This window comes from Alligator sinensis, unplaced genomic scaffold (genome assembly GCF_000455745.1).
Source record: "Alligator sinensis unplaced genomic scaffold, ASM45574v1 scaffold242_1, whole genome shotgun sequence".
NCBI lineage: Eukaryota > Metazoa > Chordata > Crocodylia > Alligatoridae > Alligator > Alligator sinensis.
The window spans coordinates 15,722-37,843 of record NW_005842320.1 but is presented as its reverse complement, the minus strand read 5'-3'; the positions used below and the strand labels follow the sequence as shown (position 1 = coordinate 37,843).

General features: G+C 41.5%; 1 protein-coding gene across 2 annotated transcripts in view; it reads left to right on the top strand.

Annotated features, from left to right (window-relative positions):
- POF1B (POF1B, actin binding protein) overlaps positions 1-22,122 on the top strand; it is a 78,830-nt gene that overhangs the window by 47,162 nt on the left and 9,546 nt on the right. For both annotated transcript variants that reach the window (XM_025209968.1, XM_025209966.1), the window contains exons 4-13: positions 353-541; positions 4,469-4,641; positions 6,941-6,968; positions 7,670-7,744; positions 11,259-11,351; positions 14,711-14,824; positions 16,017-16,169; positions 16,383-16,493; positions 17,304-17,432; positions 18,053-18,129. In XM_025209968.1, the coding sequence (XP_025065753.1) occupies positions 353-541; positions 4,469-4,641; positions 6,941-6,968; positions 7,670-7,744; positions 11,259-11,351; positions 14,711-14,824; positions 16,017-16,169; positions 16,383-16,493; positions 17,304-17,432; positions 18,053-18,129 (1,142 nt within the window). The remainder of the gene's footprint in view (positions 1-352; positions 542-4,468; positions 4,642-6,940; positions 6,969-7,669; positions 7,745-11,258; positions 11,352-14,710; positions 14,825-16,016; positions 16,170-16,382; positions 16,494-17,303; positions 17,433-18,052; positions 18,130-22,122) is intronic.

Genomic DNA, 22,122 nt, shown 5'->3' with positions numbered 1-22,122 from the left:
GGGGGTCAGGCTAGATGATCTGTTCAGGTCCCTCCTGACCCTAGCTACTATGAAACTGAGAAACAATCAAAAAGCCCCAAAATTCCAACCTATGTATAGTCCATGTTGAGACCAGCAAAATAAATGCTAAAAATTGTATTTCTCATTTCAGTTGAGCCTTTTTTGTTTGTTTAAATATGTTTATAAAGGCACATTTGTCAGTGTAATTGAAAAGACAGTCAATATAAACTATGATTTTTAGGACTTTCCATGTAAAATATATATTTTATGTGTGCAGTACTTCTATACTGAGTAAAGCGTGGTTCTTGGTGTAAAGTAATCTTGAATTCTTGTTCTTTTTTTTATATACCAGGTTTCCTACCAAATTCCTCTGCAATCTAACCAGTGCCATGTTCCCCAGACATGCCAGCAAACTGAACAGTCACAAATCACTCAGCAGTGCCAACAAACCCAAACTGGTATTCCCTGTGAAATAATTCCAATCCCTGTGTGTGGTGATGGTAGAGAAAGGAGCAGGGTAACTGTCCAGACATGTGAACCAGTAAGAAAAACTTCTACTAAGTATTTTTCTTTTCATAATATATTATTATGACCTTGAGGGGTGTGGTCTCAGAAAGGTTAAGATACCTTGCTACACTTCTAGATGCAAAAGTTCAAACAGCAGCTTCAGAACTGTGCCACAGGCCACCCCCAGTTGTCCCTGCTGTAAATGGGTCATTCAGGCTGCAGAAGTTAAGGCAGTTGGACATGATGCTGACCATGTCATGTCTTCTGTGCCATTGGCTATAGAAACTGCTCTAGCCCCATGGGCAACTAGGCTCCAGAGGACCTTCGTCTTATTTTATAATAATATAGGATAGTGCTTTACAGAGACGCTGTGTTCTAGGTTTTCTCCTTGAAGTGCTCTATCTAAATAATGTGACGTGGTGATTTTAAGTTCCTTGTCTCCTTTTGGAAAATGCACAAAATAATAAACAAAATGTGTATGTATGTATGTATGTATCTTACTGCTGAACAATGACAACTTTCCCGTTTCTTGCAATCTCAGCATAGTGTGATTCTTTTGTGATTTGTCCAGAGTTGTCAAAGCAGACACTTATGAGCTTATTGAGTCAGCTGTATATATTTTAAGGGGCCCAAGTGGAAGGAGATTTTTTGGCTGGAGTGCAGACAAAATACATTTCAAAACTGCTCTGTAGCTTTACAATCATGTCGCTGGCAGATAGAGATGATGATTTTACATATGTTTTCCCTATATCCTGTTTATGGCATTTTGAGGGTAATTTTAAACCAAACCCATGCTGTCCAAAAACTGTGTGTTTGACCATTGCACTTGTCAAATTGATAGTTACTCTAGAAACACATTTACTAAGCAGTGGTTGGAAATTTGACTCTTAGGCATATTCCATCTAAATAGAAAAGACTAGAAAACTTATCCTGTCTCAGAAGATTACTTTGTTTTCAGAAAGTGTGGTACATAGGCTTATTCATTCCTCCTTTTACATTTTGTGGGAATTTAGTACCTTTTTCTCAGAAGTAAGATGTTTGTGTATGATCTTCCTGTTGTGGTACTCTCATAAGCATGCCACACTTGGCTAATCTGTTTACCTGTATGTAGTCTTAGCAGCACACAGTATCCTCTAAGGTGGCTTTTCTAGCTGTTATCAGTTAGTGTGTGATGTCAAGCCAGACTTTTTAGCACTATCTATTTCCATTTTTTTGTTATCTAAGGGTCAGATTTTTAATCATCTTGGGGCATGTTTGGCACTTGTGTACAAGTAGGAATTTCGTTTCTTGGCTATGTAACTCTGCATGCTGAGAAGACTATGTATGCACATGTCTGAGATCAAGTCTTGCGAACAAAATGATGGAGGAGAAGGGCACTCCTGTGTGTTTTACCCTAGTAGCTGAGTGATCCAGGACGCTTATACAGAAAGCTGGAGACATAGGTTATAGGTGACCCCTGCTTAAAGAGGGTTAAAACCTCCATCTTTCTGATACCTCTTCACAGTACTCTAATGACCAGTTAGATATGCCTCTCCCCAGTGCTTCTTTTGAGAATGAGCCATTGTGCCTTGCATTGAATAGTTATTGGAAAAGATGGACAAAAAGCAGTTTTTGCCTCACTGGGAGCAGGGCTCTAGGCTGAAATCCATGACCCGTGCTGTCTTGTTGAGTCACACTTCCTCTAGCTTGCTTTCTTCCACTTGGGCCCACATCTCCCTCTCTTGGTTGCCTGGGGAGGGGTGGAGATAGTATCAAAGAAAACTCCCGTAAAAGGGTATGGGTAAGGCTTGATCTGTGGTGTGGTGGTTAGAGTGCTGTTCTGGGAAGATGGAGTGATGCAAGTTCAAGCACACTGTGGGAAAGGGGGCCCCTAGAACCTGTGGGCACTTATAGATGTGTTCTGGGAGGTAGAGGAGGCACTCTATTTAGCTCATGTCCAAGAGCCACACTAAATAAGTGTCACATGTATCAGCATTCCCATGCTGAAAAATGGTGGTGGGGCACTTTGAACTAAAGCTTATTAAACCAGCATTAATTTAAAGTGCCCCACCACCATTTTTCAGTGTGGGGATGCTGATACTTGTGGTGCTGGAGTTTGCTGGAGCTTGGTAATTGCCATGCTCCAGGAGACTCAATGAATCAAGTCTGCTTCAACACGCTGTTATTGCAGCACATCGGAGCAGCCTTCCTGCACATATATAGGAGCCATGTGTTTCCAGATGAGTGCCCTCACTCAGCTAAAATGTGGTAAGGTGGTCTTCCCTCCTCTCTCCTATCATAGTTTTGGGCTGCCTACACTTCTGGACTTTAGCTATCAGCATGCTTCGCAAGGGTGTACAGTGCCTATAGCCATGTATGTCTCCTGAACACACTAATTCTGTGCACAAACTGTGTATATCCATACTTTCTCCACACTGCCAGGAAACAGAATCTTCCACTTAGACAATCAGAGGGAAACAGAATGCCACCCTTAGTGTGACAGTAATTTCCTCAAACTTTGTAACAGAATTCCTTACATCATACTGTAGACACTTCTGCTAATGTGATTTTTGCTTGGAGAAGTGCAAAGAGATTTCCTTTCTTATGTCTAATTTCTCCCTATTCCTTCCACAAATTCTGTACTGGTGGACTTCCCTGCTTAATTTAAAAACACTTCGTATATCAGTCTTGCTCCTCTGTTCTTAATTTTTTCTTCTCCCTGTCTCCTCTCCAGTTCCTTCCCTGAGATTTCCTTGAGACTTCTCTTGTCTCCTAGTGCTCCAACTTCATGCTTTTTTCCAGACCATCTGAAAAAAACTACAAAATTTCCAAACTGCTTGGAAAAATTTCTCCATCCTTTGTCTCTGGGACTGCAGTCAGGTATGCACATACATAGTCTTGTATGAATGCACAATTGTGTGTCCAGGAAATGAAATGCCTGTCTGTGAGTAAGGGCCAAATATATCACTTATGGCACAAGGATTGATTTGGAGAGAAGGTAGGTCTGAAACAGAGCACCTAACATTTTGCTTTAGCTATGATAGGAGAAGTGTGGGTTTTGCATTTCGTAAGTTATCACAAAGGTGGAGTTCATGAGAGAGGGAGTCTAGATTCTTTTAATTTGTTTATACCAGAATTATTCATCTCGGGCTCTTTGTAGTGCTACACATGAATGTCTAGCCTAGCCTGATATACTTGCAGACACATGTAGGAGAATACAGAAACAATGACGACACAGTAATATGTGCATAGCTTTGCAGTGGGGAATCTCATGCTTATGACAGGCCAATCTGGGTGCCACCCCTCTGGATTAACTGTGCAGACAAAGCCACAGGGATGTGTGCTGTTCATTAAATAAATATATTTAAAAAGAGAGCTTAATTCCCAATTCTTAGCACCTTCCTTTCCAGAACAGTGACCACACTAATATAGTAGAAAGATATTTTCAGTGAGAAGTCTTTGGAATAAGTTTAGTGTAATGAGACTGATTTTGCTTCTTTATTTTATCGCTGTGGTGTAGTAAAGGAATTATTTGGCTTTTATAGTACTTTATTGAAAAAATGATGAAATAGATGGTATAGTATTACTGTAGCCAGGGTGGTCCAAGGTATACATGAAAAGCAAGGTTTGTTTGGTGCTTTTTTTTTTTTTTTTTTTTTTTTTAATCATTGCCTGAAGTGCATAATTGGGAGAGACATTGGATGAGCTTTTGGACTTGAAGGGTATTTTGTGTTCAAAGACTTACCTAACATCTGTCTAAGTTATGCAGTAGGTTCGGTACAAGATTATTACCAAAACAAGTCTTGCTTTTTTCAAAATACAAAAACTTTTGTAAGTAATAAGAGCAAACAAATAATAATGCATGTCATAAACCTTCTGAAGTTCAGTCGTAACTTTTTTTTTAAAGGTAGAAATGTTCATATTATTTTTCCATATTAATCAGGATATTGATTTGCCTTTCTCACCCCTGCCCCACTTCTAGGTGCCATGTCCTCAGCAATGTATGCCATGTCCTCAGCAATATATGCCATGTCCTCAGGAATGTAACGACCAGCTGGATTGCCGATATTTTGGAGAACTACTTGCTGAACTGAACTGCAAGAGTAATGACCTGTACAGCTGTTTACTGCAGCATGTGGACAAGCTAGGAAGGAGGTACTTTAGGAATAGTTGTCCCATCCTTCTGGTATTCTAAAAATCTTAGGATTGCATACCATAGTTTACCATGCCTGAGCAACCTGATTACCTTTTATGATGAGATAACTGGCTCTGCGGATGCAGGGAGAGAAGTGGCCATGATTATACCTTGCGTCTAGCAAAGCTTTTGATTTAGTTTCCTACAACATTCATGCAAGAATAAGTAATGGCTCGAGGTCTAGTTGGCAGCCAGTATCAAGTGGAGTGCCTCAGGCGTCAGTCCTGGGGCTGGTTTTCTTCACTACCTTCATCAACAATCTGGAATATAAAATGGAGTGCACCCTTAGCAAATTTGCTGATGACACTGAGCTGGGGGGAGTAGTAGATACCCTGGAGGGTATGGCTGGGATTTGGAGAGCTCTTGCCAAATTGGAGGACTGGACCAAAAGAAATTTCATGAGGTTCAATAAGGATAAGTGCAAAGTCCTGCACTTAGGATGGAACAATCCTATGCACTGGTACAGGCTGGGAACTGACTGGCTAAATAACAGATCTGTAGAAAAACACCTGGGGGTTATAGTGGACAATAAGTTGAATATGAACCAACAGTGTTACCTTGTTGCCAGGAAGGCTAATGGCATACTGGGCTGCATTAGTAGGAGTGTTGCCAGCAGATTGAAGGAAGTGATTATTCCCCTCTATTTGGCACTGGTGAGGCCTCATCTGGAGTACTGTGTCCAGTTTTGGGGCCCTGCATTACAGAAAGGATGTAGACAAATTGGATAGAGTCCAGAAGAGGGTAACAAAAATGGTTAGATGGCTGGGGAACATGACTGCTGAGGAGAGGCTGAGGGAACTGGTTTTATTTAGTCTGGAGAAGAGAAGACTGAGGTGAGGGGGGATTATTTTCAGCCTTCAGCTACCTGAAGGTTGGTTCCAAAGAGGATGGAACTAGACTGTTTTCAGTGATGGCAGATGAGAGAGCAAGGAACAATTGTCTCAAGTTGCAGCAATAGAAGTTTCAGTTAGATGTTAGGAAAAACTTTTTCACTAGAAGGGTAGTAATGCACTGGAAAAGGCTATCCAGAGATGTGGTGGAAATTCCATCCTCAGAGGCTTTTAAGACCTGGGTAGACAAAGCCTTGTCTGGGATGATATAGTTGAGGATGGTTCTACTTTGAGCAGGGGGTTGATGCCCTCCTGTGGTCTCTTCCCACCCTAATTTTCTATGAACCTTTGATTTCTTAGGGTGATATCTCTTATTGGACCAACTGCATAGTTAGGATAGAGTTAGACAAGTTTTCTGAATGCAAGATGTTCTTCAGGTGACCAAAGAAAAATGTTTTGCATTCAAAAGCTTATCAGACTCTATCCCAACTATGCAGTTGGTCCAATAAAAGATATCACCTTAAGAAATGCTTGCCCCTCAGAATTCCTGGACCATCACGGCTACAACCTTACTCTAGGACTCTCACAGTTTATGCACTCACTGACTTGCACACAGATACAAGAGATGGCAATAACCATGCAACTTTATTGAATCCAGTATATTTCGCATTGTCTGTGATTAAATGCTCAAGGCACTTAAGAGTTACATATCTTCACTCTTGTTGAGATATTTAGACAGCATAGGAAGTATACTGCAGTGTGTGAACAGCGTGCTGTGACATGTTGCTCAAAGAAACAATTAGATTGCTTAACTGAAAATGTTAAAAAAAATTACCCTTTTGTTAACATTGTAGCTTTATTCCTTATATTAAGGCATATTTTGGATTGAGAGATCAGCTTCATGCATTGTAATGTACAGCACCTAAATGAAAATTAATCTGTATAGATTAATAGTATTTGAAAGACTTATTTGATACTTAATCTCACCAGGCTGCATTTATTTTTCAAAATAAACTTTTCAACTCTTTTAAAACTGTTGTTCCATCCCTCTCCACCCTGTTTTTTCTTGCTCTCACTGGCCCATGTTTATTTTTCCCTAAAGCAGTAAAGGTACTCATCAATTTTAATGACTATTTAATGATTTTCTGTTGCAGAAAATCAGAATTAACTATGAATTAACTTATCGTGGTAACTGTTAAAGTGTTGGTAATGCTTAGAAATGTCTTAATGGTTCCCAAATGTTGCCTTTCATAAAGGAAAAGTCTGTGCTGGGGTTAACCCTCCTTTGCTTCTGGTATGAAGTTTAAAAAGTGGGAGAGAACAAAGGCTTGCCTTGTACCACTTTTGAGTATTGGGTCAGTTTTTCTATTCTGCATTAAAATCAGCAGGAAGTACTATCTCTCAATCTGTCATTGTGTGTGTCTTACAGGAAACACAACATTGAATCTCACAGTGAAGTAAGTGTCCAGTGCAATCCAGTCTGGTCTGTCACTGACTTCTATTGGTGGTGGGAATGAGATGGAGCCTCTGTGTAAAGCAGATGGAGCCTTCTGCAGTGAAGCTATATGAACTTTCATCAGCTGAAGATCTGGAGCAGCCTACTGAATCTATGATAATAGAAGATTCTTAGTTATTAATAGGGTTCTGAATCTACAGCTGTAGAGGTGTAAATATGATGTTGATAAAGGCCTCTATTTTTTTTAAGGCTTTTGGATCAGAAGGTGAAGTGATACTTCCATAGTAAGCTGCAGGAAAGAGGGCCACTTCTTAAAATACTTGCAGTGCTTCTTTCAGCTTGTTGGTCTTTCTGGTGCCTATAACTCTGTCTATACTTAGCAATGGAAATTTGATCAGATTCTATTACAAACTGATAGTGACAACTTAATATAACTTTTTTATTTTAATTCTAAAAAAATGTTTTTAGCATATTCATCAATCAAAAGTTTAAATAATATAACAATGTAATGTTATATAGAGTGTCAAACACAGATTTCTGGATGGAGTGTGATCTATTCACATTCTATTTATTATATCACAGTAACCATGTTTCTTCATAGTGATGTGTGATTAATAAATAGATATTATGAAACTTCTCAGGATTTCAAAGATAACCAGTTGTATTTGGTTTGACTTTTTATTCCCTTCATTCCACTTCTAGATTGAAGACATTGAATGTTTGATTCCTAAAGGATTATCAGAATCAACAAAGCAGTTAATTCGTTATATCCTTCAGGTATGCAAATAAAATAAACCACTAAAAGAGATGGGGATAAGGGGAAAAGTTAAGTTGAAGCAGCTAGTAATTGCCTTGATTTCCTGAAATACACATGAACATATACATTAGATATTTTATTTTATCCTAATGCCTTATCCTTCTTAGAATCCTACTGTGGGCTTTGTCTGAATGGTATGCCATCACAGTTGTTTCAGCAGACTACTTACTTTTTACACGATGCACTTTTTTCTCTTTTAAAATGTTTAATTCTGTCTTTCAATTTTGCTGGAAACTATTTAGTCTTATACAGAAGAATTAAATAACACCTGCTTTACATCTTTAGACCTTTTGTTAGTTGTTCTTTGTATTAAGATTCTAATTGTAAAGATTTAAAAAGTCATTAATGGTTTTAACAAATGTTTAATTGTCATACTTCAACAAGTTCCTTAATTTCTTACAACCATTTAACTCATGTTGGTATGCTAAGAACCATCTATGACACTCAGCATGCACGTCTGTTTTACACTGATGATGTTATCTTAGTCATTTTACAATTTTATAAGCTTTATAAATGCAACTTTTAATGTAAAAGTGTGCCCTGTTGTTTTATATCTCCGTGTTCTCTTGATCTTCTCTCCTAACAAGTGCAGTCTCTCCTCAGCCAGGTTTGCATATTTTGAGATCTGAGGTGATCAGAAAAAGAAAAACAGAAGCCTCAAAATGAAGCAGGCTGGGTCATCTAATGGCCTCATAATAGTCACATTATTACTTTCTTACCATCTTTTGATACATATTAGTATGGTATTCTCATACTATAAAGTGTTTTGATACCAGCTACTGAAAGGTGCTATATAAGAGAGAGGGGCCAGATTCAGTACAGGATATGTAGCCCACAGTGGAATTTAGAACCCTAATTTACGTGCTTAGGCTCTCTTCATGGACTGTATAAAGAGCCTAAGCACTTCTTAGCAGCTGATATCAAGACAACTCAGAATGGTAACCAAGACAGCTGTCTAAGCCAGCCAATAAGTATTGCAGAGTACCAGGGTGAATTTTAGATCCTGTTACTCTCTAAATCTCACACCACAATCTAGTTGGCATCCACAACCTGGAATCCTTTCCTTAGGGTAGAGGCTGAGGCCTATAACCATTCTTTAAAAGAACTGAATAGGAATCAGTCTCTTTTTAAAGTTAAAGCACTTGCCCAGAAAATCAGGGACCTGCATTTAATTCCACCTTCTGATTATAAGGGATCCAAACCTGCATCTTACAGCACCCAGGAAACTGCCCTAACAATACCTCCCTCTCCACCCAGTGTAATACAAGAAAACAGTCACAATTGTATTTATTTTGTCAACATATTCAATATAGTTAAAAACAGCTTCCTCCCCAGGGGACTTTGAGAGAAGAGTCTGTTTTCCAGATCCTGGTTGAACTTGGGCAAGAATTAAATGCCAGGCACCAGGCTGTTCACAGGGGCATGTGCAAAGATATCTTTATGTGTATAGGGAATAAAGTAAAGTAAAAAAAAAAAAAAAAAAAAAAAGTACTTGTATAGTACTTGTAAAGTAAAAAAAAAAAAAAAGTACAGGCCCCTGACAGACTTCTGTTAATTGCATGATAAATGGCAACATGCCACACGTGCAAAAAATTTATGAAACAATTAAAATGCCAAATCGGCGGCAAAGATTTTCCTCTTTAAATTGATAAAAGTGGACTGGTTTGCATCATGCTGTAATTTGAACATGTGGTTTGCTGACATGTTCAAAGGGTAGCAGGTGCAGCTGGGCTGCATCCATGGTTTTTAAAGGTCCCAGGGTGCCAGATATACAACATCAGGGAGAGGGTCCTTGGTGTCAGACTCCCAGTACCCCAAGCTTTTAAAAACCCAACAGTCATTATGGATCAGATGACACTTATGACAGATCCCCAAAATCAGACTTCTTGCCTTGCAAGTATGGCTTAGTAGGATGCACAGGTTTTGGGATCTAGTGTAAAATTTGTCAGATCTGAGTTGTATGACTAAATTTAGTATCTGCCAGCGGCCGCTGGGTTAGGCAGTCAAGTTTCTTTCTAGTCAATGCAGCTTCAGGAATAGGGTTAGCAAGCGAGCATTTTTTTAAACTTTTTTTGGATTTCAATTTTGGACCCAAGTACCCAAATGCTTTATAAGTCCTTTATTGAAAATCTCTCTTGGTGTAGATGTTTTGTTTACCTTTTTGGCCATAGCTGTGAAATATCTTAAGTTAAAACTGAAATTCTATCACATTCTACCTTAATTAAAAATGAGAAATTCTGATTTCTAATTAAAATCTAATTCTGTTTTCTAATAGAAATTTACCTTCCATAGCTTTAGAATTGCATTTTTGAAGGCCCAGGTACAGATGGTGTAAAAATGGAGCACCGTGTGTATTCATAAATATAAAATGGTATTTTGATACTTGTAGTTCCAGCCACTTCTGACTTCAGTGTAAAATAAATTATTTAATACTAATAATGTAAACTGAAACACATCTTCTATGTTATAAAAGTGCTTTGGTTTTTAACTGACTGACATTGTAAGTCCTGCAAAAGAAGTTTTCAACAGTATTGTGTGTTGGTAATTTATATCCTATTAATATAATCCATACAAATATGGAAACAGACATTTTTATAGTAGATAATGTAGTCCTGTTCTTTTGATATTGAGATAAGTGACAAGCAGTTGTTTATAATCTTAGGATCTATAGCACTTGCTATCTGCAGTTCTTCTTGTATTTGGCAAAAAAAACTTGATGCTCCTTCCCAGGATTTTAAGTTGGTACTGCAACAAAAAATCACTTTAATATAAACTGACACACACACAGCTGTTTGAATGTATTAATGATGGAGGTGGGGGGAATGAAAATGGGTAAAGTTGCATTTACCAGCACTACTGGTTTTATTTAATGTTCAGTTGAATCCTTTTAATCTTTTTGGTTTTGTACTTTGAAGGGAGGAGCTGTTTGTTTTGGGTTTTTTTGTTTTGTTTAATGGCTTTGTCCTTGGGCTAAAGGCTTAGTTTCACAAACCTCAGAGATGAATCACTGCCATGTAGTTTCCTAGGAGTGGTGGTTATTAAATTGCTATAACCTCAAAAAGCACTAAACTTGCAAACTAGCTGAAAATATTAAATACTAGCATATTTATTTATTTCATTAAGTTCATGCTTCCAGTTCCTCTTTATTTCTCTTGCTCTTTATTAATTTGAATATATGTTTTGTCCTGTGAGGCAAGAACTAATAACTGTAATTTGCAGTGAGCATAAGTCTCACATTTGTAGACATTGATTGAAGTTTCAAAGCTGAATGATGTGAGCAGCTCTTTTTGGCTAACTACAGAGTGAGTTTATTTTCCTCTTTACTGCCATTATTAAGTCACTAAGCATATTTCAAACAAAATCTGTACCATTAAGCCAGAAGAAAACTGGTTTTATAACTGATGTTGACTCTCTCTAGTTGTGGTAAAAGATTATATTCCACAAAATACTGAAAATTGATCCTTTTCTTTCCAGATGAGAGTGACATCAGATAAATCGCTGAGACTCGTGCTTTCTACTTTTAGCAGTTTGCGAGAGGAGCTTTGCCATCTACAAGGTGATTTAGGGGTAGGTCATTGCATTTTCTTTTTTTTTTTTAGTTTTTCATTGGCTCATCTAAATTAGTTGTAACAATGGAGGAGTAACTTTTGATCACTGGGTCTATTTTCTTACACAAATCAGGCCTCTGGTATGTGCCTCTCACTGCTTTAAATGTCTTCAAGAAGTTGAGGTATTGGCTTTAATCTTAAGGAAACTGTTGTTGCAGATAAACAGTATATTTGCTATGGAGTACACTGACACTTAATGTACAGCCTTATTCTAGTGTAAGCTACTCTGCTCCAGGGTAAACTTACCCCCCAGTGGGTGCAGACACAGAGCAACTGAGTCATTCCAACATGTCACTGATTGGGAACCAATCTGTAAAGGTTACAGGACAGGGTACAGACACACATAACAATTGAAGCATTCTCATATGTCACTGATTGAGAACCAGTTCAAAATTGTGCACCCTGACACCAGGGAGTGGGAGGGAGCACCCAGCCCAGCATGTCTCACAGTGGTATGTGCTTGCACTGATGCTTTACAGGCGCCAGGGATTGGGTAACCTGTGGCTGAGGGCTTTCACTTTTCTGCTTGCCCTTCTCCTAAACATGAGTACAAAACCCTTCAATAGTCTACAGTTGACTGAAGTCTGCTGTGTACTTCCCTGACTTGTGGGGGGAGTGCTTGGACCCATATTGTGTGGGCCCCAGAGGCTGGGAGGCATAATATGGGGTTGCTGTTCAGGAGCAAGGACTCAACTGATTATTGAACCAGCAACTTGTTGATTTAAAAACTGGGGGGCAGTAGTGACCTATCTGTACCAGAGCACCCAGTTGCAGCAGTGGGGGAAAAGTGAGGGGTGAGAAATCATAGAATCATAGAAGTAGGGTCGGAAGGGACCTTGCAGATCTTCAGGTCCGACCCCCTGCCTAGGCAGGAAGAAAACTGGGCTCAAATGACCCCAGCAAGGTAGGCATCAAGCCACTTCTTAAAGACCCCAGGGTAGGAGCCAGCACCACTTCCCTTGGAAGTTGGTTCCAGATCCTAGCCACCCTGACTGTGAAGTAGTTCTTACGGATGTCTAATCTAAACCTCGTCTCCAACAACTTGTGGCCGTTATTCCTTGTTATCTGGGGGGGTGCTAGGGGAAACAAGGTCTCCCCCAAACCCTTCTGGTCCCCCCCTAGTGAGTTTATAGACGGTCACAGGTCCCCCCTCAGCCTTCTCTTGTGAAGGCTGAACAGGTTCAGGTCCCATAACCTCTCGTTGTAGGGTCTGCCCTGCAGTCCCCGGATCATGTGGGTGGCCCTCCTCTGAACCCTCTCAATGTTGTCCACATCTCTCTTGAAGTGGGGTGCCCAGAACTGGACACAGTACTCCAGCTGTGGCCTGACCAGTGTCACGTAGAGGGGGAGGATCACCTCCTTGGCCCTACTTGAGATGCACCTGTGGATGCACGATAAGGTCCGGTTAGACCTGCCGACCGTGACCTCGCATTGTCGGCCCATGTTCATCTTGGAGTCAGTGATGACTCCAAGATCCCTTTCTGCCTCCGTGCTCTCAAGAAGGGAGTTTCCCATCTTATAAGTGTGCTGCTGGTTACTACTGCCCAAGTGCAGCACCCTGCACTTGTCAGTATTGAAATGCATCCTGTTTTTGTTAGCCCACCCCTGCAACCTATCCAGGTCTTTCTGCAGTCTCTCCCTCCCTGCTAATGTGCCCACCTCTCCCCATATTTTGGTATCATCAGCAAATTTGAACAGGTTGCTTTTCACCCCGTCATCCAAATCGCTGATAAAGAAATTGAACAGTGCGGGCCCAAGGGCTGAACCCTGGGGGACTCCGCTGCCCACTTCCCCCCAGGTCAAATATGACCCGTCCACCACCACCCTCCTGAGTATGACCCTTCAGCCAGTTAGCAATCCATCTGACCGTGTAGGCATTGATGCCACAGTCACCTAGTTTTTTAATGAGGATGGGGTGGTCGACAGTGTCAAAGGCCTTGCTGAAGTCCAGAAAGACTACATCTAATGCTTTTGTGACCTGATCGTAAAAGGCAATCAGGTTGGTCTGACATGACCTGCCCTTAATGAAACCGTGCTGGTTGCCCTTGAGCATCATCCCCGATGCCAGCCCGTGACAGATGGGCTCCTTGATGATCTTCTCAAAGAGTTTCCCCAGGATTGAGGTAAGACTGACGGGCCTAAGGTTGCCCGGGTCCTCCCTCCTCCCTTTTTTAAAGATGGGGACCACATTGGCTATCTTCCAATCATCTGGCACCTGGCCCAAGCACCACGAGCACTCATAAAGCCATGCCAAGGTGGGGCACGGCTTTACGAGCTGTGATGCAGTGGGGGATGATGCAGTGGGGGAAATGATGCAGTGGGGGATGCCTGGAAGACCAACTAGTTCTGTCATGAAATCCTTCGTGTCCACCCTTCACACTGAACCATTTCTCAGTGCACTGGTTCAAAATAGTTCTTGATTTTTCAGGTAGAATTTGAACCAGGCATCTTTAAATCAGCTTGACAGGCTTGTATGTCTGTCTGCTTGTGGCTTAAACTGCATTTAAACCATTCTAAATGTTACGTATGTCCATGTCAAATGAGGAGGAACTATACACCAGTATAAGTTTTTATTCCTATGTATTGGTTATGTGTTCACTCCTCTAGCCAAACTGATTTTCTCCCACCTAGTTGTCTAGGGCCAATTAGAAGTAGCTAGCACAGAGCTGTCTTTATACTACAGAATAATATCTGGGGTAAGTTAATCAAGTCCTGTATCTGCAACCTCATTTGCTGTGCCGTCTTCCCCACCTCCCCACCCATTGTTGGGAATGAAGAGGGGCCACTATGGGAGATGCCTGTCCTGCTCCCCAGCACAAGGAGTGTCTGCAAGTGGGGGATTACCAGGGACAGGTATGGGTGAGCAGGTAACCCCTATTTTTCTCCATGTCTGGAGAGACTTCTGGGGTGCTTTTCTTTAAGTGGGGCAAGCCAGGCAGGTGCTCCAGGAGTTCGAGGAACTGAAACCTCCATGCACCTGCCTGGGATCTCTGGAGAGAGTAAGCAGCTTATGCTGCTTGTGTTCTCCTGCCACAGAGTAAGAGATGTCTGTCGCAAAAAAGCAGCAGAGTCTGGTACTACCTTTTTGTCATGCCACTTTTTTTTTTCTCTCATGTGGCATGACAAACGGTAGCAAAGTGTATTAGCTCACCATTTGAGGCATCAGGAGATATGTTTCCACCCTTATAGATTTTATATTTTTGTCTCCTTTTGTATAGATGCTGATTTATTTTTTTCATTCATCTGTATCTTAAAAGAAAGGGTCCATTATTTCAGTAGAGAAATTGCAGTAGTTATTGATTTATTTTTATTTTTCAGAAACTAGAAACTGAAAATATGTTGCTCAAGAAAGACCTTGCTTTTAAAGAATCTCAGGCAAAGGAATACGAAACACTGTTGGCTTCTCTGAGAGAGAATAATCGCCAGCAGCAGGTAAGTTGGAAGACTTATTGCGTAACAAAGTAACTACCACCCAAAACTAACATACAGAATACCATTGAGCTTTATAAAATAAAATAAAAATCACAAATCTATTCTTCATGATCCTTTCAACTTCCAACATAAATCTGCGTTCTCTGTAATGTGTGAATACATTTTATTGAATTATACTAATATACTAAATTTATACTGTTAAAGTAATTATACTGTTTTAAAGTGTATGTATAATGGAGGGGAGCTTCCCACTCATTACAGCAGAGCAACTGACATGCTCATATCCGTCTGCTCCTATTCTACTAAGTGAAGGTTAAAACACAATAATTTATCCCATATAAAACAATGGACAAACTAAACTGTAAGTAGATTTGGCTGAACTATAGTGGAACTGAAGCCATATAATTGTTTCATCTCAACTTTCATCTAATACTAAAGCCAACTAATAGTTCTCTGACAACCTAAGAAGCTCTTAAAGTGGGAGTAAACTTTTTTCTAAATGTATTTAAGTACTGACTCATGTCTGGTTGCATGTGAATAACAAGTAATGTGTCCTGTGTGGGATGTGGTAGTTCACAAAAAAGATTATTCTTCACTTAACGCTTTGGCAGAAATAATTAGCGCAGCATGCTAGCGCTTTGTTTTTTTCCCCTTCACTAAAGTTCTGTGTACAATAGTTGCCATTGTTTAGAAACATTAAAATTAGCAATTCAGCCTAATGGATAAAATTAGTTTGAAATGGGAGCTGCGTAGTTGTCAGAGGAGAAGAAGATCGTTTAAAACAAAAATATGAAGAACACTTTTTAATCCAGTGCTTGGTAAAGTTTTATAATCTGTTTAAGAGCAAATTTGCCTAGTTCTTAGCATGCCCAACTTCCTCCACACCCACTTCTTCCAGGAACAGTAAATACAAAAGCCTATTTCCAGTCTTGAGTGTGCAGCCAACCCTTGGTGAAATTGCGTACTAAGGATCTGATCTTGGAAGGTGTGTCTTTAGTTCCCATAGGCTACGAAGAAAGTTGAATTTCTGAAACACCTCCCATTATCTGGCCCTACGTCAGATCTGAATAAAGAAATGGCTGTGTATAAATAACTGTATGTCCCCAAATAATGAGCACTAGTCAAAGACAGACTTTGAGACTACCACGCTGCTCCATATCTAATTTTACTTTCTTGTGCACTGCTTTCATAGCAAGGACTCCGAGAAAATATTGCAAAATGTCGCTCACTGGAAGAACAGATCCTTTCTCTCCGCCATGGTGAGGGAGAGAAGGAGTGTCACTTAAAGGAACTAGAGTACAGTAAACGTGCCTTGGAACAAGAGATCCAGAACCTGAGAAGGCAGGTAATGGACTCCTTTGTTATCTCAAAACATTACTGTTTACTAATTACTGGCGGTAGATTTATAAGTTAAAGAAAAAATGGACATTCTAGTGAGCATATTAATTCAGAATAAACTTGTTTTTATCAGCTACTGAGATCCTGTTATATCCTTACAACTGTGATAAATTATGTTGTAATCAATATTGTATTTAATTTTGCAACATTTGTTTTCTAGACTTGTTCTAGTTCAGTGGTACAGTCTGCCACAGATGAGCTCTCCAGCCGTTATGTGGAAATGATTAACAACTTGAGAGAAGATAAAGATAGAGTGATCTGCAATCTTAGGGTATGGTGATTATCTTATAACCTATAGATTTGTAGCATAATACAGAATTCTGAGTAAAATATAGGCACCATTAAAAGGCAAATTCCATTTTCTGAACTAAAAAGTAAGACGCATAGAATAAATTTATTGCAGCTACAGAATTTTGTTTGAAATTAATTTAATGAGAACCTGATGATCCATTTGTCCTGTTGTGTATTATTTATCCAGGGTTGTTAGTTTTTGGAGTTGTGACCACAATATCACACAGACCAGAGGATCAGACTTTATTACATTCATATTTATGTGGTCTAAATCTTGTGCCACAGTAATGCAAACAGTAAACGGCAAAAACCAGTAACAAAATATGTGAGGGATCAGTACATAGAATAAATTTACGAACTTATATAAAATAAGTTTAAATATGACCAGCAAATGAATAGACCAAAAAGGTCACATAGCCTAAGTATTAAAGACACTAAAGTGCGCATGTTGTTGTCTTCTTTTTTTCTCTTTTTAACTGTTTTTAAATTATGTATTTCTGTGGATTTAATGACACATTATTTTGGGTCTAACATAACCATCTTTCCCTTGTTTGCACACGTGAAAAAATAGGTGTAGGTGTTAATTTAAAAGCAAGCAGTCAGAGTTGTAAACAGTTTGAATAAAAAATTTCTTCCTCTAATATTCAAATTTAATCGCATCAGTTCTCTGCTATAAATTAATAAAGGGATTCCATTTTTTGGTAAACTTCTAGATGCACAGATTTCAGAACTTATTCCTATGAAATTCTTTAGAATATGTATGATTGTACCTTTTTGGGGTTTTTTTTAGTCTCAATTAAGTCAATACCAGCAAGATGTTTCAAAAAGAAACGAAAGTAACAGTGACTTACAGATAAAGCTGCATGAACTGATTTCAAAGTTGGAAGACAAAGAAGTTTTTATTAAACAGCAGGAAGAGGTAAGGAATGAGATTTTGTTCTGTGTAGGTTTTTATAAGAATTCTGTTTATTCTTCCCCTGTTTACGGCCACAAGAAAATCTAAATGTCAGTGGCATAAATAATTTGCAATTAAAAGAGAAAATAGAATGAAAAGTGATGGACAAGAGAAGTGCTGCCGTGGCACCATTCCACTAGTTCAGTTTTCTATAATTCCTCTTCTACCTGTACATTTTAACAAGGCTCTTTTCTTGCATTTTTGTCAACATATCAAGGTCAAATACATCTTTAGGAAACAGTTTATAAGTAGAAAAAAATGTAATGTGCTCCAAGACTCCTTTGTACTATGCTTTGTATATGTATAGGTGTCTCCTTCTCCATGGTAAATAGATGCCAGAGGAATCTGAGTATACTTCAAAGCTTTGAGAGAGGAGTTATGTACCCCATTCAATTTTTCCTCCTTTAAACAGTATTACATTTTGCCCAACTTATTGTAGTTCCACCAACTGCTGAGTAGAGGCCTTCCCCTGTCCCACTCTGTTGGAATGACAAACTTTATTTCATAGTACCTTCTGAAAGGAGTTTAAACTCCCTACAGAGCTTTCCAGAAGAGTTCACTTTTTTTATTTTTGGCTTCCTCAGGAACTCTTCAAATTGAAAAATGGAAGACTGTCATGCAATCACTGTCCAGGTGTAACAAGGACTGTCAATATCACCAGGTATGGGATTAAAACTCTTTAAGAAATATGTCCTTTTTAAATTTTAAGTGGATACAGCTTTTCAAAGAAATAGCCTCTTGCAGGCAGTGATATACAACATCCTGTTTTAAAAATTTCAACCGAATTACGAAAATTCCAATTAAGAAAACCTTTCTGGAGAGAACTCAATCCATATGGTCTCACTGACCATGTTAATACTGTTTAAAAGAAATAACAGAAAAAAATCAGTATTTGTGTTATCTAAATTTCAATTTGATATAACTTTGGCAGGCTCCATGTTTCCTGGAAAATGACAACGTTCTTTGTCTTACTCATGCAGGAAGAGGTTTGCCAATTATTTTGAATAAAAAGCACATCTATGCCTAGAGGACTATAAAAATATCAAGATCTTTCACTTGCTTCTGAATACACAAAGGAGGTTTAGATTTGCTTTCTTTAAGGATAGGCAATGGTGATCCTGTCTTTTAAAACGCTGGGAGCTTTAAAAGGCTCATAAGCCTGTCAGTGAGCCTATGCAGCTCACTGACAGGCATCTCTGGGGTTGGGGAGAGCTACAGATCATCTCTCTATCACACCTTGATTAGAGAGGGGCCTTTGCCCTCCAGCCAGGGTGTTGTGAATGTGTGGCTGCCCATAGCACTTTATTTTCTGTTGAGCTACAAAGATTACAGCTTGACAAAATAATGTCTTCCAGGGGCCTACATATACCTATGTATTTTCCATTCCAAAGAGATGTGAAACCTTAATGCTGGCCTAACTCACTCCCCAAAGTGGGTGTGGTCTACTGAATGATTGCTGCCTGGGCTTGACAGAAGTCCTAGTGAGGGGGCAGAGCCAGTCCAGGCCCAGCAGGGTATAAAAGGAGACTGACCAGGGAGCCAGTGAACAGGGCTGCAAACAGGGTAAGCAGTTTGCAGGCAGTTCACAGGCCACTTCCTAAGTCAGTTCATGGGCCCCCCCCCCCCCCCCGCCCTTGCTTTTTGAGGGGTGTGAAGAAGCAGGGGGGAAAAAGGAACCCATTGGGGCCAACAAGTAATAAACATGTCAGTTTCCAGGTAAGTTTGCTAGGGAAGATGTGCTTGGAAGAAGGGCAGTAAGAGAGAAGAGGCAGATTAAGAGACCCAGGGAACTGGCTGGAGCAATATCAGAACCACTGCCACTACCTCTGATTGCACCTGTGAGGTTTCTGTCTAGGCAGGACCGCTCACCATTGAGGCTTCCACCCAGGTCCAGATTTGGCACTGTGGAAACTGCAGCTTGCAGGTTCCTTCCAAACAAGCAGGTCAGGGAGTGTCTCTGGTGTGAGTGATGCCTTCCTGTGGTGTCTCAGGGAACAGGCAAGAGAACTATAGGAGGATGTGGCAAGGCTCTGAAGCATCCTTTGCCATGAGGTGTTCATCAGTTCAATGCTGGAGGAGACCTCTGGGCCTGTGAAAGAAGAGATGCCAGACACAGCACTAGACAAGAGAGAGGATGTGAACACCTAAGAGGGTGGAAGCTGGAGACTTGTGACTTCTGGCAGCAAGCAGAGATCTTGACCTTGACCTGCAGTGGTTTGTCTGGAGAACAGATATGCAGCCCTAGCATCAGAGGGAGGAGCATGTTCCTTTGGTGAAGGAAGATGGGCCAGGCCTCACCAAGGTGGGAAGGATCAAGATGACCGCCATCAAGAAGAAGCGACGGGCGGTGGTGATTAGAGACTCCCTTCTGCAGGAGACTGAGGGAGCCATCTGCCGACCTGACCTGTTGTCTCAGGAGGTCTTTTGCTTGCCTGGAGCCCAGATCCGAGTTGTCATGGAGGTTACTAACAAGGCTCATCCAGCCCTCTGACTACTACCCCATGCTGATCATTTATGTGGGCACCAATGATACTGCCAGGGGAGCCCCTGAGCATATCAAAAATGACTACAGGGTTCAGGGTGCAAGGGTGAGGAGGTCTGGGGCTCAGGTTGTGTTCTTGTTGATCCTTCCAATGAAAGGGCCTGGGCAGGAACAGGTGCGTTCTGCAGATCAACACCTGGCTGCACAGGTGGTGTCGCCAGCAGGGATTTGGCTTCTTCAACTATGGGATGCTCTTCCAAAGAGAAGGATTGCTGGGAAGAGATGGGATCCACCTGTCAAAGAGAGGAAAGAGCGTCTTCGCAGACAGGCTGGGGAAGCAGAAGACCTAGAGGAAAAGCAAGCAGGAGAGGGCAACAGGGAAGATAATTTCGTGCTTTGTGAAAAATCAGGGCAATCAACTAGTTACCTTGGGTGCCGGTACACAAATGCAGAGCCTAGGAAACAAGCAGGAAGAAGTGGAAGTTCTTGCACAGTCACAGCACTATAACTTAATTGGAATAACAGAGACTTGGTGAGATTACAGCTGTGCAAAGCTTCAGTAACCGATTTGATTTGAAAGATATTTGGTGGCCAAATCTCTGAATCTGAATTGAATTGGGAGACTCATTAAAAGCTCCAGATTGAATCGGAAGCCACCGAATCAATTTGGAAAAGATTTGGCAGCAATTCAGAGATTCAGCCATAGATTAAACAGCCAGCAGTCCTCAAGGACGCTGGACACAGCTGCCTCCAGCTCGTAAGTCTGTTGTGGTGGGTGGATGGGGGAGGGAAGGGGCATGGGGGGCACAGATCAATGCCCCCACAAAGAAGGAGGGATTGGGGCTGGGGCTGGGACAAGCTGCCCGGGCGGGGGGGGGCATGGGACTCAGGGAGGGGGACTTCCGCCACTGTGTGCTACCATGCACCGCTGGTCTGGGAGAGCATGGAAGTGGGCGTGTGCCCCTGGATCGGCAGGGAGCGGGCTGAGCCAGGCTGCGCTCTGGGAAGCTAGCCCCAGTCACCCGCCCGCCACTGGGCTGCGCTCTCCATTGCAGGTGGAGCCATGGCTGCACTTCAGGTGGCTGGCCCCAGCCACAACCCAGAGCACAGCCCTGGCTCCGCCCACCCCACAGAGCACAGTGGAGCAGGGGCTATGGGGGGGCTGCAGCCACCTCAAAATTCCCTATAGCCCCTGCCACTGGGCCAGGCCCAGTTCAGCTGCATGCGCCTGCCTCCATCCCCTACTGCTGCTTGCCTAGCTGGGTCAAAGCTGCGGCTTGTCTGGGAGGCATGGGAAGGCTCGGCAAGTGGCAGGAGGGCATAGCGCCCACTCTTAGTGCCTTCTACCACCCATCTTGCGCCCACCTTGCGCCGATCTAGGGACATGTGCCCGCTCCCATGCCCTCCCAGACTGGTGGCGCGCAGTGGCGGGAGCCCCCCTCCCCAAGTCCCACGCTTGGACAAGCCACAGCTCCGTCCCATGCCTGCCCCGCCCCAGCTGGGCAGCCCCAGCCCCACTCCCTCCTTCACTGCAGGGGGCATTGAGGTGGTCCCCCACACACACACACACACACACACACACACACACCCTTCCCTCCTCCCCTCTCCTCCACCCACCACAACAGACTTATGAGCTGGAGGCAGCTGTGTCCAGTGCCCTTGAGGACTGCTGCCTGTTTAGACTATGGATTAATCTCCAAATTGATGCCAAATCTTTGGATCTGAATCGACCAGATTGAACTGGGACAAGGATTCGAATCACCTAATCAAATCGCTGTCCCTCCCAGTCAGCTGAATCTGAATCAAATACTTGCCACTTTGCACAGGCCTAGGTGGGATAGCTCCCTTGGAGCACTGTCATGGATGGGTACAGATTGTTTAGGAAGGACAAGCAGGGGAGAGGAGGAGTTTCACTTTACGTTAAAGAGCTGTGTGATTGCTCAGAGCTCCAGTATGAAGCTGGAGATAGGCCTGTTGAGAGTGTCTGGATTAGGGTCAGAGGGGAGAGCAACAAGGGTGATGTTGTAGTGGGGGTTGAAAACCCCTGAACTAAATCACAAAATGGACGATTCTAAGAAGTGGAAAGTTGGACAAATAACTAGGGAAGATTTATAAGAGTATTGCTTGGGTATGCAAGGATGAAGTCAGGAAGGCCAAAGCACAATTGAATTT